The sequence below is a fragment of the Phaethon aethereus genome (assembly GCF_964289735.1).
Source record: "Phaethon aethereus genome assembly, chromosome: Z".
Classification (NCBI taxonomy): Eukaryota; Metazoa; Chordata; class Aves; order Phaethontiformes; family Phaethontidae; genus Phaethon; species Phaethon aethereus.
Genome location: NC_138577.1, coordinates 54,809,835 through 54,825,336, shown reverse-complemented (window position 1 = coordinate 54,825,336; position 15,502 = coordinate 54,809,835). Strand labels below are relative to the sequence as shown.

Sequence of the window (15,502 nt, the reverse complement as noted above, 5' to 3'; positions counted from 1 at the left end):
GATTTGGGAACCTCAAGCAGAGCAATCTTACACATCTGAAAAAAGTGGTCTTGTTACAAAAAAAAAAAAAAAAAAAAAAGCTGTGATCTCATCCTGCTCACATACACCAGCATCTCTCAAAATCAAACCACACTCTTTTATCTATTTATCTGCAAATAGGGAGTTAATGACAAAGCTGACCCAGGCTATGGAGAAGCAAGTATACAATGCCTCTCAAATGTAGATGAAGATAGGAGAATGACATTGCCTATGCAGGCAAAAATGCAAAAGTAATGATGTAAGAAGCCGTTCATTTTTTGACAATAAATTTCTTTTAGGTCAGTATACATCAATGATCAATCATTGTACAATTAGGGCTTTTAGGTGGCCCATGTGCTGTCTGCTGCTCATTAGCATCTGGATTCTAAAAGGCAAGTGTGTTCTCCCTTGCTGGCGTTAGTTGGTGCAACCTGTTGAACCACATATTCGATTATTCAATCTGTCGATTGCCTTGCAGAGAAACAAACAATATGAGTGTCTGGAGTTTCACCTTTCCTCTAGTTAGAGTTAGTCTTTGGATATAGGCAGCTTTACAAAGCACATATTGTGGGGGTTGAGGAATCACCTCTGAGTCTGGTCTGTCAGTAAACAGTGTAATTATTTTTCAGTATTGTTATGAACAGTAGGTTTTGCTCTTCAGAGTTAAAAGATTTTTTCTTGTCACATGTGCAACTGTTTTGCTTTTTTAGGACTCTGGCAACCAGTAAACCTGTGGCATATTTTGCTGGAAATACTTACAAAGCAAGACGTGCTTGTGGTTGGATTCCGTCCACTTTTCCCTTACGAAGGGCTTCATTCAGTAGAGGCGCTACAATAATACTTAATTGTTAATGCAGAGTACTGTAGACACAATACGGTCTGAGTTCCACAGTGGTGCCTGCTGGCATTTAATAGGCAGCGTGCTTTTTAAAAGCAGATAGTGGAAAAAACAAACAGGAAAGTTATATTTAATGTTGCTGCATTGCAAAGGAAAAAAAACATGCTATGACTGGATGATTATAATTAGTGGTTTGTATTGTGATTTATGTATAGGGATTCAGGTTGTGGCCATTTTATAATCAATTTTATGCCAGAAGTGCTTAGACAAAGCATTGACTGACCAGCATCCTTAACACTGTTGCAGCTAAGCATTTTGGAATGCTCACATGGTGTGTTTGGAAACCCTTTGTGTGCGCTACATTTTTCCATTTGGTATGAGGCTTAGTAGTAATCAGCTCACCACTAATTAGAAATCATTCTGTGTCCTGCACCCCATTATTACACAAAGTTATGTCAGACCTTAAGAATTTTTACATCCAGAAGGAAAAGTTTCTGCAGTACCTTTTGTCATGCATTTCCCTAACATAAAACTTGAAAATAAGCTTTTGCTGTTTTGAAACAGCCATTATGGAGGAAGCAAAAGCCATTCTTTTGCTGCATTTAAATTACTTTCTACTTTTGATTCTCTTTATTGACACAAGTGGTGAAAGTGAGAGGAATAAAGGACCTTTTTACATTTTTATATGCATAAAGGTCTTGGAAAATTATGTAAGTCTTTATGCTAGCAAGAGGTTTGCATTCATCTTTATAGATCCCAAAGTATTGGTGGGCAGGAAGCCTGGAGGTAGCATGCCATGGAGCTCTTATGTTCCATGTAAATCTGCAGAAGTGCTTTCCTGTTACAGAACTCGGGATCAGGCCTTATGTACATCTCTTCAAAACTGGAATACGAAAGAAATTCACTGTTCTAGGGGAAGGCAGGAGCAGGGATGCAAGTTTACCTTGTTCTATTTTCCTGATGTTAGTGGTATTTTCATAAACAGGTTTTGTGATCTGTGTTTTAAAAATGAGTTCTCTGAGGACCAAAGGTTTAAACTAACTATGCATAAGAGCTCTTTACAAAGGCTGACAGTTTCATTCATTTGTGGTTGCAGGCATTCACTGTGACAGTGTGTGTGCTGAGGGACAGTGGGGTCCAAATTGTTCGTTGTCTTGTTACTGCAAAAATGGAGCATCCTGCTCTCCAGATGATGGAATCTGTGAGTGTGCACCAGGATACAGAGGCACCACTTGTCAGAGAAGTAAGGACAAAATAAATGCTTTATAATCTCTGTTTCTCCATCCCTTACTTAGAATACATATGATATAATACCATAATGCTTTATTAATTGTAGTATGAAGTACTATGAAACACTTCTGATTGGAGATTTTGGAAAAACGTATGACTATACAGAAATAAGAGTTATCTGAAATTAACAAATGATTGCAACTAGTAGTGCTTTTCTTGTTACGGTACAATTTTACTTTTATTCACTCTCTGTGCCGTGATGTTGTTATGCACGCAATTTTCTAAGAGGCAAGTTTAGTAGGGGATTCCATTCTAAAGGCAAGGATTTCCAAATGTGTTTGACAAACATTAATTTTGTAATACATATTTTGGTAAGTAAATAAAACATGCATGAGTTCCAGAAGGTGGAAACCTTAGCTTCCCATTGAGTCTGGTATGAATCATTGGCTTAATTATTATGCTTTTTTTCACACTTGTTTTGAAGCAGCAAAGAATGGCCAGTGGGATCAGGCCTCACAGTAAGTAGAGGATATCATAGGTACCCATAGTTGCATTTGAAAAATTTGTCTCTGTAAAATTTAAATGTTACCAGAAGAGAGATATAGATGAACTTAGGCAAATCATACCAGAAACAGGGAGGCAAAAATAACATGATGTGCACAATATCTGCCCTCCCAAGAAGATTTGTCACAGTTTGACAGCAGACTAGCTGTCTCCAGTTGGAGTTGTTGAAGCTGTGAGGGAAAGGTGTTCAGAGAAGAGAAAGGTAAGTCCTCTGCACTTGGAGGGTAGCCCTGTTTTGAGAGGAGGTCTCCCAGAAACAGGGTCAAGAAGCAGGTGGAATAAGGCCAAGTGGAGATGCTACTAGGTCCTCCAAAAGAGACTTAAAAGGCAGGAGATGACATGAAATGATTACTAGAAGGTAAAAGAAGAACCAAAGGAGGATGAAAGCCTAACAGTCCAGGAATGGCAAGATTTCAAGCTGAAGAATGTGATTGCCTATGGCACCACTAAATCCCACATTAGTATGGCGTTAGTATTCCTTAAGCATTTCAAACTAAGTGCAGTAATTATTCTCACTATCTAATCGCTAAAGGCCTTGCAGTTAATCAGTTAATCCAAAGGCAGACCAAGTATAATACTACATGTAAAAATGTTCCCTGTGTTTTGGAACTGTGCTTCCAGTCCGGGGGCTCTCAGACCCCCTCTCTGATGCACGGTCTGGAGGCCGGCAAGACAAAGGTCATATGAATAATTTGGATCCCAGTCAGCAAGTGCCTTTTCAGTAAACAGGAAGACCTTTTGGCACTGTTTCACTTGGAAAAGTTAATCTCTCTAGAGAGATCTGGCCACATAACCTGCATCAAGAGTATAATTAAAAGACGGAATCTTGAATGAAATTAAAATATTGAAAAGATTCCAAGTTAGCTTTTGCAGTGCTAATTGCGGCTGTGTAACAGGTATTCCTCTTGATGCATTACCTAATACTCTAATTTATCAGGAAATAAATGCCAGAAGGGATTAGAGCAACAAAGAAGGGGATTTTATGCAACAGCCTTCCTCCCCGCCCTTTTTTTTTCTTTTTTTTTTTAAGAAACTAGTGCCTTCAGCATAAGAATTAAGTGACCAACTCTCTATTTCTGGGCTCAGGTTCTCTAAAAAGTAGGTGATGCGTAGCTGTCTGTACCACGTAATGAGTACAGTGGGTGCCTAAATGAAAGGATGACTGGAAAACATTTGTATGTTTTTCTCAGTGAAGTAATGGCCATTTGTATTCCAAGTTAGAAAATACATATGAAGTCAAGGTCTAAGATGACCCTACTCATCTACAGATAAAAGTATCCACTCTATCTTTTTAAATTGCTTTTCTTCAAATATGCTTTAAAAGATGTTCATGTTGTGGTGGACATGCAATGTATAGCCAAATGTCTATAATACATAAAGTATATACGCATTTCAAACATAACCCAAGTACAGTGTAGCCTGACAAGTAACAGAATGTCAACTAAGTCATTACTAACTAGAATATGGTAAACCTTTGAGGAAGGCAAGCAAATTTCCTTTTGTGAGTATAAAGTATTGAACTGTATGAATAATGAAACCAGCATTGCAACTGTTGTGTATTTAGAAAGCAGCACTAATTCAAAGTCAGGAAGGAGTGCACTGAAGAGTAGTTCATGCCTGTATAGAAAGTGCAGGAAGCAATGACAGTTTGTTCTTTCTGATTCCAGTTTGTTCCCCTGGGTTTTATGGACACCGCTGCAGCCAGACATGCCCCCAGTGTGTACACAGCAGTGGTCCCTGTCACCATATTACTGGCTTATGTGACTGCTTACCTGGATTTACAGGAGCCCTCTGTAATGAAGGTACACGTTGTAATAAAGACTCTATGGGATGCAGAGACCAAGCACTGTAGTAATTTTCATTCCACCACTTGGAAACTATAAAACGAAAAATAATTTCTGTGGTAGTATGTGCAGTATATAAATTAGGAACCTTAAGAAGATTTAATCTGTTTGAACATTTGATTCTTACCTATGAAACCCACTGTATTCTTATTTGTATTATTTGTACAATGAGTATGTATAATGGGCTTATCAGAATTTATAATGCCTTACTTTAACATTATACTAAGCAATACATTTTTTGACCCAAATATCAGTTGCTTTCTCTTAAAATAAAGAAAATACAATCTTGTTCTGATTACTAAAGAGTTCTAATTCTGACAACTTCCTCTCAGTATGTCCCAGTGGCAGATTTGGCAAGAACTGTGTTGGAATATGCACCTGCACCAATAATGGAACGTGTAATCCTATTGATAGATCCTGTCAGTGTTACCCTGGCTGGATTGGTAGTGACTGCTCTCAGCGTAAGTATCAGCTTTTTTTCCTGCTTTTAAAAAAAGTAGTCAGGGTTCAGCAACTTAAATTTTATACTTTTTGGTAAAGAAACACTGTCTAAGTCAGAACTGAAGACTTCATCGTATACAATGAAAAGATCCTAAACTTTTCTGCATTTCATTCATTATCAGAAACACATTTACACTATGATTTTTCTAATAAGTGGGATGGAACATACAACAGAAAGGATCAATTTTCAGTCTTTCACTGCCCAATGAAGAGCTGTAGAGAAGCTGGATCAGACTTGTTTCAGAAATGGACTGTGAAAAGACAAGAGGCAGTGCTCACAGGTTGCAGCAAGGGTGGGTTTTACTAGATAGAAGAAGAAAAATCCTTACTGTGAGAGTGGTCAAGCACAGCAACTGTCCAGAGAGGCTCTGAAGTCTCCAGCCTAGAAGAAGTTGTAAATTTATCATGGCTGAAGATCCTTTGAGTAGGATGTTGGACTAGGTGATGCTACAGGTCTCTTCCAACACGAAAAAGTCTGTGACTTGATGAATCTTGCATTGCAGAGACAGTTCTTGAGCTGTTGTTTGCTTGTCTGTAATTATTTCATCTTATTACAGTATTGTTGTGAACATCCTAGGGCTTGTATCCTCAGGACAGTCTTACGAATTACAGAGGTATTATTTTACAAATGAGGAGCTGAGGCACTGAATTATAGGGTGTTTCTCCTTGCTACAATTGCACAGAGAGCTACTGGTGAGGCTCAGAACAAAGGCAGGATTTTCTCAAAGACAAGTTAGTGCTCTGGCTGCGAGACCATCATTATTCTTGTTAAACATTTGAACATTTTGTTAAAGAAATTTTTCACTTTGACTTTTTTTAAGTGCTTATAACTTTTTGATGGATTTTTCTCTTTCTTTCTTTTATAAATGTTTCACAGATACACATTTTTAGTGTCCTTCTACCTCACTTAATGAGTATTGTCTTGAGATGCTAAACTCACTAAAGATGTTGTTACTGACTTAAAAAGAAGGGCTAGGCCCTAATTTTATTATGTTTCATAGAGTTATTTTATTAAATAATTAGGCATTCTCCAGACGCCTTGCTGGGTCTGTGCAAATTACTAATGACAGGAAAGCAATATCTGAAGCAAAATTCTCACAAGAAGCATATCCAATTCCGTAAGGTACCAAAATCCACAAAGTCTGAAACACACGCATGCCAAAATTTCTGTCAACCCATTTTTATGAATAAAAGAAGCTGTACCAGACTCTGATATGTCAAAATTCAAAAAACATTGTGTTGGGGTTTCCAGGGAGGTGCATTTCCTAATAACATGCCTCATTGGTTTATATCATTTATGATTTGTCTGGGCCAGGTTAACTGGCTCTGTAACTGTGTTGTAACATCTGGGCAATTTGGAAAAAAACCTTTGCTGGCTAAATTCTGCCAAGTGATTAGCATGCAGAACTCAATATGATACCAAAATAAATCTTGGGCCTATTCCTGTGGAAGCCAGTAGCAACAAAGGTCCCTGTTTTTATGGTAAAATAAGTAGGTAGTTGGGAGAGTAGCAGAATAGGGGTATTTAGGAGGAGGAGGGACTTACTCACTGAATCAATAACAAGAAAATGGTGCCAGGAATATGAATGGAAGCGTCTATTGAGGCAGTGCTCATGGACTGTAACAGAGGAAGTTTATTTGCTTTGTATAAAGGCCTTTCGTTCACATGGAAAATAATGATTCCATTAATTTCTTTTGGAACTACTGACCTTTTTGAACTTCTAACCTTTCGTCTGTATGTGATTTACATTCCTTCTTAGTTGACCACTAATTTCAAACAAAAAACAGTAATAAAAATCATTATAAGGCACAACTGAAGTGGAAACAACAAAAAACAAACTTAGTACTTTTTTTTTCAATACAACATAGTCTATTTCTTATTGAAGTGAAATTTGGGCAAAGATAGCACTTTGCAAAAATACAGCCCACACATAGATGAGTCATTAAGCAAACATTTAAAGGATTCAAGAGTTTTTATTTCTCTCAGTCAGGTCGCTGGACAATCAAATCAGTACACAGCAGTAAGGAGTTATCAGCCCTTTTAAACTTACACAGGAATAAAGTTAAGGCTTCCATGTCTGATCTGTTTCTTCTCTCCTATTAAATACTCATGTTGTACTTCCAAAAAACTATTTTTAAATTATGCATTTCTTTACTAAAGAAACAAAAACTTCAAGATGTGAATCCTAATCAGCAGAGAGGGGCTATTCTTAGAGTACCCTCTGCAGTTAGTGATACTGTGACATGAAGAAAACTATATTTTGCTGTCTCTGAATGGTAATTAGCATTTTGGAACCACTTCACTATTCTAATGGTAGCACATAGTATCAAATTCATTCACCATGACATTTGCAAAGCAGTCAGTAAAATTGTATCTCACAACATGTTGACATGATTGTGAGTGAAAAAAAGTCTCTACTTCATAGATAACTACTTGTTTTTTAGAAATATTATATTGATTAATGGACCCACAGAAGCAACTTGATTAAGGTACTGTCCTGATTATAGGCACCACACTTAGGCAATTATGTAGAATCTAGCAGTGGCAATATAACAAGTAAGTTTAGTATTGGGTCTAAAGCTATAGGCCGTAAGATGTGTTTCAACCTTCTTTGTTCTTCATTTTGAGGCTTTAAAGGCCTATCCCCTTGACTGTGCTCAACTGAACTCTTTGCAGGTTAAAAAAGAAAGAAAGAAAGGAAACATAACATGGCTTTCTCTATGAGAAAGCTGGTGTGAGTGTCCTAGTTACTGAATATCAAGTATGTATCGCTGGTTTCTTTCACACATTTAATCTTTTTCAGCACTTTTATCTAGACTAAAATGACTCCTTAGTTAAAAAAAACTGTGGCTATTTGCTCAGAATGGAGCAGCCAAAAAAATGCATTTAAAAGAAAAACAACAAACCCCAAATGAAGCAGTTTGTTTACATTCATATGTGAATGTAAGCAGCTCTATTCATGGTATGAAGGATCTTTGTCATTTGAGATTAATTAATTGCTCTGGGTTGTTTTAGCTTGCCCACCTTCCCACTGGGGACCAAACTGCATCCACACGTGCAACTGCCATAATGGAGCTTACTGCAGTGCCTACGATGGGGAGTGCAAATGTACCCCAGGATGGACTGGCCTTTACTGTACACAAAGTAAGTGACTCTTGTTGTCCACTCTCAGTCTACAAATCAGTGACAGAATTTTCCTTCAGTATTTTTGCATTTATTAATTGATTTCTTCCCATGGTGCTAACCTTTCTTGATCCAGAAGATGCAACACATCTTCTGCTCCACGGTTGCAGGTGAGGCCACTGTATAAGCACTGGCAGGGTGCTGGCCTCTACATTTGGGCTCTTCTTTAGCGTTCCTTCAGAGGAAGACAAGTTTTGGCTGCAGCTGGGCATCCCTGTGGAAGAGTCTGTCATGTGCACACAGAAAATAAATGACGCTGACATTCAGATGCTACCGCTGCAGATGTGTGGGTATGGCTGCAGTCTGTAGCATGGACGGTGTCCGCTCTGCAGGCATTCCCCGCAGGGTGGGATGATGGTACCATCTAACTCCTTCCTTCTCTGAAACCTCCCCAAGAAGTAGTCTAGCAGCAGGGACCCAACAACCAAGACTGTAAGATAACACAGAGCTGACTGAAGCCATAGGAATAGCTTCTAGCTTAGCTGTGGCTGTGGTCTACTGAGGCAGAGCCCAGCTGTCACTCCAGAGTGATCATGCAGTACATCTCACGTCTGTAATTGCTGCCTCCCGGGGGCAACTGCAACACAGCTCAAGCTCAGCACCCATAATTGACATACTGATGTAGGAACTATTTTGTTCAGAGCTTGGAAACTTAAATTCACTAGACTGTAATGTTATAACTTGTTTTGGAATTTTCTTTGTGTAATTAATACAATAATACTGATTGTTTTTTTCGAAGAGCTTTTTACTAAAATACAGATACAAGCAGTGCAGTGACTGGGTGTAGGTATATGGCACTCATTATATGCTGGTTAAGAGTTCATACAAAGTTTGAGAAATAAACATTTGTCAGAGATAGATATAGATAAAGTTGGATTCTTATTTTTATCATATTACAGCTTAAATTTGGTTTTTCAATCCAGGCACCCCCACTGTCTGTAATCTGTGCACAACCATTTTCTTCAAACTCAAGAAAAATAAAACTGATAACTGTGTGTTGCATTCAGTGTTTAAATACATGTTTTTCATAAAATGAGAACTCTCCTTTTTCAACTGTATAATGTCATACTGGCAGGAAATAACAGATATATTATAGGGCCATATGGATGCAGCCCTGGAAGACATTCACTATACCGGTTCAGCTGTCAGCTATCATGGTTATTTTGCTTCCTGATGGTGAATAATGATCTCCTTGCGGTGATACGTCTTCTTCATACTGAAATGGTATCTTTCTGAGGAGCTGAGATACAATATGTTATTATTTTTATTTTTTTTACACTTCAACGTCAACTGTGCAGAAAATATGTATGAAGGTTAATTCATCACTGAACCGACTCCCTGCTCTGGTTCAAAAAATGCCTTCTTTCTCTTCCTTCAAATATCTTCTTAAACCCAATTCTTTGAGGAGTCCTTCTTGCTGCCTTCTTCTGAACATCTGCTGTCTACACAATTTCCCAGCTTCATTTTTACGTAGTTTTTGCCTAATGTGTGTTTTAAACCACTTAAAATAGGCTGGCTCTTGATCTATTGAGTTTATAGAATGCCTTGTTGAGTAGCAGGGCTACAGAAATGAATTCTCAGTAACACACTTAACCAGAATATTTGCATTTTGTTTCTAGAGCGGTTGTTTCACCCCCTTTCCCCTCCCCTTCCTTGTATTGCAGGATGTCCCCTAGGGTTTTATGGGAAGGACTGTGCATTGATATGCCAATGCCAGAACGGAGCCGACTGCGACCACATCAGTGGGCAGTGCACCTGCCGCACTGGATTCATGGGGAAGCACTGCGAGCAGAGTGAGTAGGGACGGGGAGTGTTCATGCCCGATAGCAAATACTGAACCCTGAGCTGAACCTCTGCTGTTTTGGACAGCATTGTGATACAACCTCTTGGCTTCAGTGGGAATTTTGATGGGAAAAGAGCTTCAGGAGTTGGACCGAGGTTTTTTCCAAACAGATAAAACCATGCAAAATTAGTTATTAAGACTGATTATGATTGTGATGGCTGTTTCTTTCAATTTGTAGCTACATGTAAGAGGCATTTGTACTACATTCTAGTTGCTTTGGACATAATGCTAAAAAACCCCCAACAACTCTGTCATGTAAATGTAACAAATGAATCCAAGTAGTTGTCATTAGCATAAACCACAATGAAAACTAATAGTTATAAAACTGAAGATAAGGTCCTAATGGATAAAATTAATGTTTGCAGTGTGGTTTTACAATACAATTGGACTATAAAAGCATAATAGATGGCATTTTGTCTTCACATGTGTGTGATTCTTTACCCAAGAAAATCAAGAATAACACCACTGACATCAATGCTGGTATAATGTTATACAACATTAAAAGAATAATCAAGCTCATGAGCACAGAACTGCTAGTCCAACTTTTGGTAACATTACAGAGTGGTGCTCCCACACTTCATGCATTATTCTGCAATGCAAAGCAGCCCATTCAACCTGCTATTGTGAAGGTTTAAATCTGTCTTTGGCATCAGCGTCGTGCACAGGGCTTTGCTTTTGATGTGCGGAGGGCACTACGTATTGCCTATAAACAGGACTGATGTAGCTGCATCTGGATCTGAAGGGCTGTGCGGTGGCCGAGATGGATGTGTCACACCTGTCAGCACTGTAACAGAAGGGAGGTTACTGTCCCTATATTATATATAATAACATATATATTTTTTTCCCTCAGCAGTGGGTCTAGCCCCAGGTGCAACGGGAGTTATGTTTATAAGACTAATCACCATTTATGGTAGATCCACTAAAAATTTGGAAGTGGATTTTTTTTTTTCCTAAGAAAAATACAGTTGCAACAAAATCTGAATGGTTTAGAGGAATATATTTATTTCAATGAAATAATACTGGCAACATGTAATTATTAGCTATTTAAATGTTCTTATTCTACTCTGATGATTTCAATGTTTCACTTCAAAAGAGCAATAATGTTTAGGAAAAGATAAACTTTTTTAAATCCTCTGTTGATGTTATGATATAAAAAAATAATTTTGAGCACTTTGGCAAATCTAACTTTTTACTCATGTCTTATGGATATTATATTTTATCCTATAATTTGATAATAATTATTTAACAATATTAACTAAATGTTTTAGTATTTCTGAATTTGAATGTCAGTTTTAAAAATGGACTTTTCATTCCAATTCAGATTTCAGAATGCCAAAATATATTATGGCATGATGGTTTTTGCCCAGCCATTGACTTCAGTAGTTATAATCTTGTTTTACTGAATGCAACCAAGAGAAGGAGAAGGTATATAAGCATGAAATTCCACTTGAGTCTGGATTTATTAAGACTGCAAGAACATTTCTCTGGCACTTGTTGTGTTACATTATCTTGTAAAATATTCTAAAATAGGAATATGTAAAAGATGATTCAGATTCTTTTAAAAAGACAGAAAAACCCAACAAATTAATATAGTTACAAAACTCCTGACAGATTTCAGAAAATCGAGTGTCAGAAGGTGAAGAAATACCACACTTCCTCAAACCATCAGAACTATAATAATGTAGGAAGCCCCACTGTAACAGAGGTGGCAATATAAAGGAAATAATTTTATATCAGTGTAGAATATTTCTCTACTATGCTAATTACATAATGTAGGAGACACTTTGATCAGTAATTAATTATTGTATTCAAATAATTCCGGGAGATGAAAAATCATGTAAAACTATTCCAATGAATTTACTCTTCATAATATAGCATTTTTTTCCTGTAGGTAGTTTCTCAATGTATATATTACAGTATCAAAGTATGCTATAAGCAGCCTAGGACCAGTTTTATTTTTATATAAATGTATGGTGTATATTTGACTCATTCTTATGGCCCTTATCTCTTGCTCTTTTACCACATCAGCACAGCCCTCATATGACATTACACCAGCCAGATGTCTCGCTCCACTCACATGATTGTGTGACTTTTCAAGTGCTGGGATCTGAGTAACCTGGGAGACCTGACGTTCTGGTGTGGAACTGACACTTTGTTCACATTTTGCGCATTTCTTCACTGTCTTCTACACTTACCTTTTTTTGTTTGGGTTTGTTTTTTTTTTTCCTTCCTAATTTCACTGCTTTAGTGGAAGCAACATTACACATAAAGGAAAATCACTTCTGAATACACTTTCCTTCTCCTTTCCCGTCTCCTTTCCTGCGCATAGACACACACACACACATATAGAGAGAGAGGTCCTCTTAAGAAAATCTTTTCCCTGGAGGTCTACTACTAATTACACATTGCCATCTGCCGGCCATGTACAAAAAATGTGTGGACTTAGAAACAGATGGTACCATGTATGGTACTGTACATCTGTAATACCAAAATATACTGACTGTGATTTTTATTTGCACTTATTTTGTGCAGAATGTCCTCAAGGTACATATGGGTATGGATGCCGGCAGATATGTGACTGTCTGAACAACTCGACTTGTGACCACATCACAGGAACATGTTACTGCAGCCCAGGCTGGAAAGGGGCCAGATGTGATCAAGGTAAAGTCTAGATGCAATAAAATTATTGTAATTGTTTTATATAAAAATTAGATTAACCTATTAAATTCCATCTCTGCATCATTCATTAAATTAATCTGGTAAGGCATGTGTGTTTAAATACACACATGGGGATTATACACACACGTGTATACATTATTATACACACATTATACACACATGTTTAAATACACACATTCTATTAAGTTACATATGTTCTGTAGATTTTGTAAGTGTTAGATGCCTCAGTGATAGTTCATTGGAGCAAAGCACTCAAGTGTAGAGTGCATGGAATATTTTACAGTGCTGCACTGTCCAAAGCTGCTGACAGAGCATGTTCTTTACCTGCTCTGTGCTTTTGCCAATAGAATGTTCTTACTTTTTCAACTCCATGAAATTATCTCTTTCTGTGAAGAAGATGAATGCTTTTCCTTAACGCAAGGATTGTCTTCACATTGGTTTCTGACATAGTTCTATTTTGGCATTATTAAATACAGTTTAATTAGCAGAAAGATTTAGAAGTGAAATATTGTCTTCTGCTCCTGACATATAAGCCTCTGAATTCATGCCACATATTTTCACTTCTTGTATTTCAGCCGGTGTAATTATAGTGGGAAACTTGAACAGTTTAAGCCGTACCAGTACTGCCATCCCTGCTGATTCTTACCAGATAGGGGCTATAGCAGGCATCATCATTCTTGTCCTGGTTGTGCTCTTCCTGCTAGTGCTGTTCATCGTTTACAGACATAAGCAGAAAGGAAAAGAAACAAATATGCCTGCAGTGACATATACCCCTGCTATGAGGGTTATCAATGCAGATTATACCGTTTCAGGTAAGTGACACGTTTTTTTTCTTTGTCTCTTGACTTCGTACTTTTTTAGCTGAGCTCTGAAGGGGTTGAGATCTGCCCCTAACAGGGCTTGAAAGTTTGTGTTTCACCTTTTCACATTAGCAAGGGCTGCTGTGAGCAGGAACATACTCGGTTTTAAAAAGGCTATCTACAATTCTGCCTTGGAAAGCCTTCCTGGAAAGAGAGGCAGGAGAGGGTTTCCCTCTTGAGGAAGAAGAAATCTAAGATACTGCTCTCAACTGCCTTTTGCAGGAGAGCAGCCCCTGAGACCACACCGACAGTGGTGCTGGTCAGCTGGCACACGAGACCAGTTGGACGCAATGGTAGACTTGTATGCTTGCCGTTCAGCTATCAGTGATGGTTCACCCAAGTTCAGAAGGATGCTGCCCCAGCATCTATAGCTACTTAGTTTGTTCTGCATCACAGCCTTTGTAATCTCTGCTTTTGATATTATGAAGGTGGCTTACCTTGGTAAAATGTGTTAATTGTAAGGAAGAAATTACCATATACCTCGCTTTACTGTGCAACATATTGCACCCTCAAATGTTTTTCTGCATTAAACAGTGGAAGTACGGACGTTTTTGTTCCTCTCTGCCTATTTTTAAACAGAATCGGAAAGTGTGGCAAAATATGGTTTCTACTGAGACTTCAATGCCAGCAGCTTGAATGCAGGAAGACTGCTATAGCTGTAGAAAATCAGGATTTCACACTAGCTGTGCCAAGATTCTCTAGAGAGGCAGACAGCAGACAGGCTTGAGTTTGAAACAAATAAGGGGAAGGAGCAATGCTCCTGAAACAAAACAGGAGTTTTTGACCTGTGAAAGTGCATGTGAGTTGGGATGCAGAGGGTACATGAAACTTCAGGCAATGCTGTCTTTTGCACACAGCTATTAAGGAAGGCAGCAGGTAAAGCAGCCAGCAGAAACAATTGTCAGAGTCAAGAAAGATGTATCAGCAAAGGTGGTGCTCTTGAAGGCCCAGAAAATGTTGCTGTGATCTTGGTGGTAAAAGTGTTTATAATTCAGACAATGCTATGACTACAGAGGCAAAAGAGACCAAGGGACCACAGCAGAGTAACACTTGTGAGTGCTCTTTGCTGAAAGCGAGGACATGACTAGTCAGTTACTGCTCTGTATCTCTAATTTCTTTAAACAAATGCAATATTTTTAGATTTTTTCAAGAGACTCTAAATCAGATACTGAAATCAGTGTGTCACTGTCAAAAACATATGCTGAGAGGGAAATGTGTTATTTTTAGTTGTTAATTGTCCTTTCTTTTTCTTTTTAGAAACCATGCCCCACAGTAATGGTGGAAATGCTAACAGCCACTATTTCTCTAACCCTAGTTATCACACTCTAACTCAATGCACTACCCCACCTCATGTCAACAACATTGACAGACTGACTCTGGCAAAGGTAAAGATAAAAATCTGGATGCTTTTGTGTAAATTAGGCTTTAGGTTTTTTTACTTTGTTCCTTAATGTTTCATATTTGGTTTATTTTTGCTTTCCCTGATTGTCACCTGGAAATTCAGCCACGTCCCATCTGTTTCAGTTTCTATTACCCATCTTCCTTTTAAACAGGCAAAAAACAATCAACTGTTTGTGAATCTGAAAAATATGGAACCTGGAAAACGAGGCACCATCATGGATTACACAGGAACACTGCCTGCAGACTGGAAACATGGTGGCTACCTCAATGAGCTTGGTAAGAAAAAAAATGAAAGGAGGGGAATGTGAAGGATGGATTGGAAAGGAGGGATGTCTTCCTGGTTCTCCACTCAGGGTAACGCCAAGCTTGTCTGACTGTGTGTGAGGTTCAGGGTTATGGGTTGGACCTTTCTTTAAGGCAGCACCCTTAGACATAAAAAAGTGACTCCTTGTGAGGAATGGTGAATCAGTCTGATGCCCAGTGCAGATATGATATGCAAAATATCTGATTTTTATAAAAATATTAGCTTCATAATTAATT

At 38.1% G+C, this 15,502-nt stretch overlaps 1 protein-coding gene across 1 annotated transcript in view; it reads left to right on the top strand.

The window, feature by feature from the left end:
• MEGF10 (multiple EGF like domains 10) overlaps positions 1 to 15,502 on the top strand; it is a gene marked incomplete at its 3' end in the record, with an annotated part of 76,798 nt that overhangs the window by 55,681 nt on the left and 5,615 nt on the right. The window contains exons 13-21 of the mRNA XM_082013096.1: positions 1,953 to 2,099; positions 4,318 to 4,452; positions 4,827 to 4,955; positions 8,012 to 8,140; positions 9,844 to 9,972; positions 12,555 to 12,683; positions 13,277 to 13,513; positions 14,819 to 14,946; positions 15,115 to 15,238. Of these exons, the coding sequence (XP_081869222.1) occupies positions 1,953 to 2,099; positions 4,318 to 4,452; positions 4,827 to 4,955; positions 8,012 to 8,140; positions 9,844 to 9,972; positions 12,555 to 12,683; positions 13,277 to 13,513; positions 14,819 to 14,946; positions 15,115 to 15,238 (1,287 nt within the window). The remainder of the gene's footprint in view (positions 1 to 1,952; positions 2,100 to 4,317; positions 4,453 to 4,826; positions 4,956 to 8,011; positions 8,141 to 9,843; positions 9,973 to 12,554; positions 12,684 to 13,276; positions 13,514 to 14,818; positions 14,947 to 15,114; positions 15,239 to 15,502) is intronic.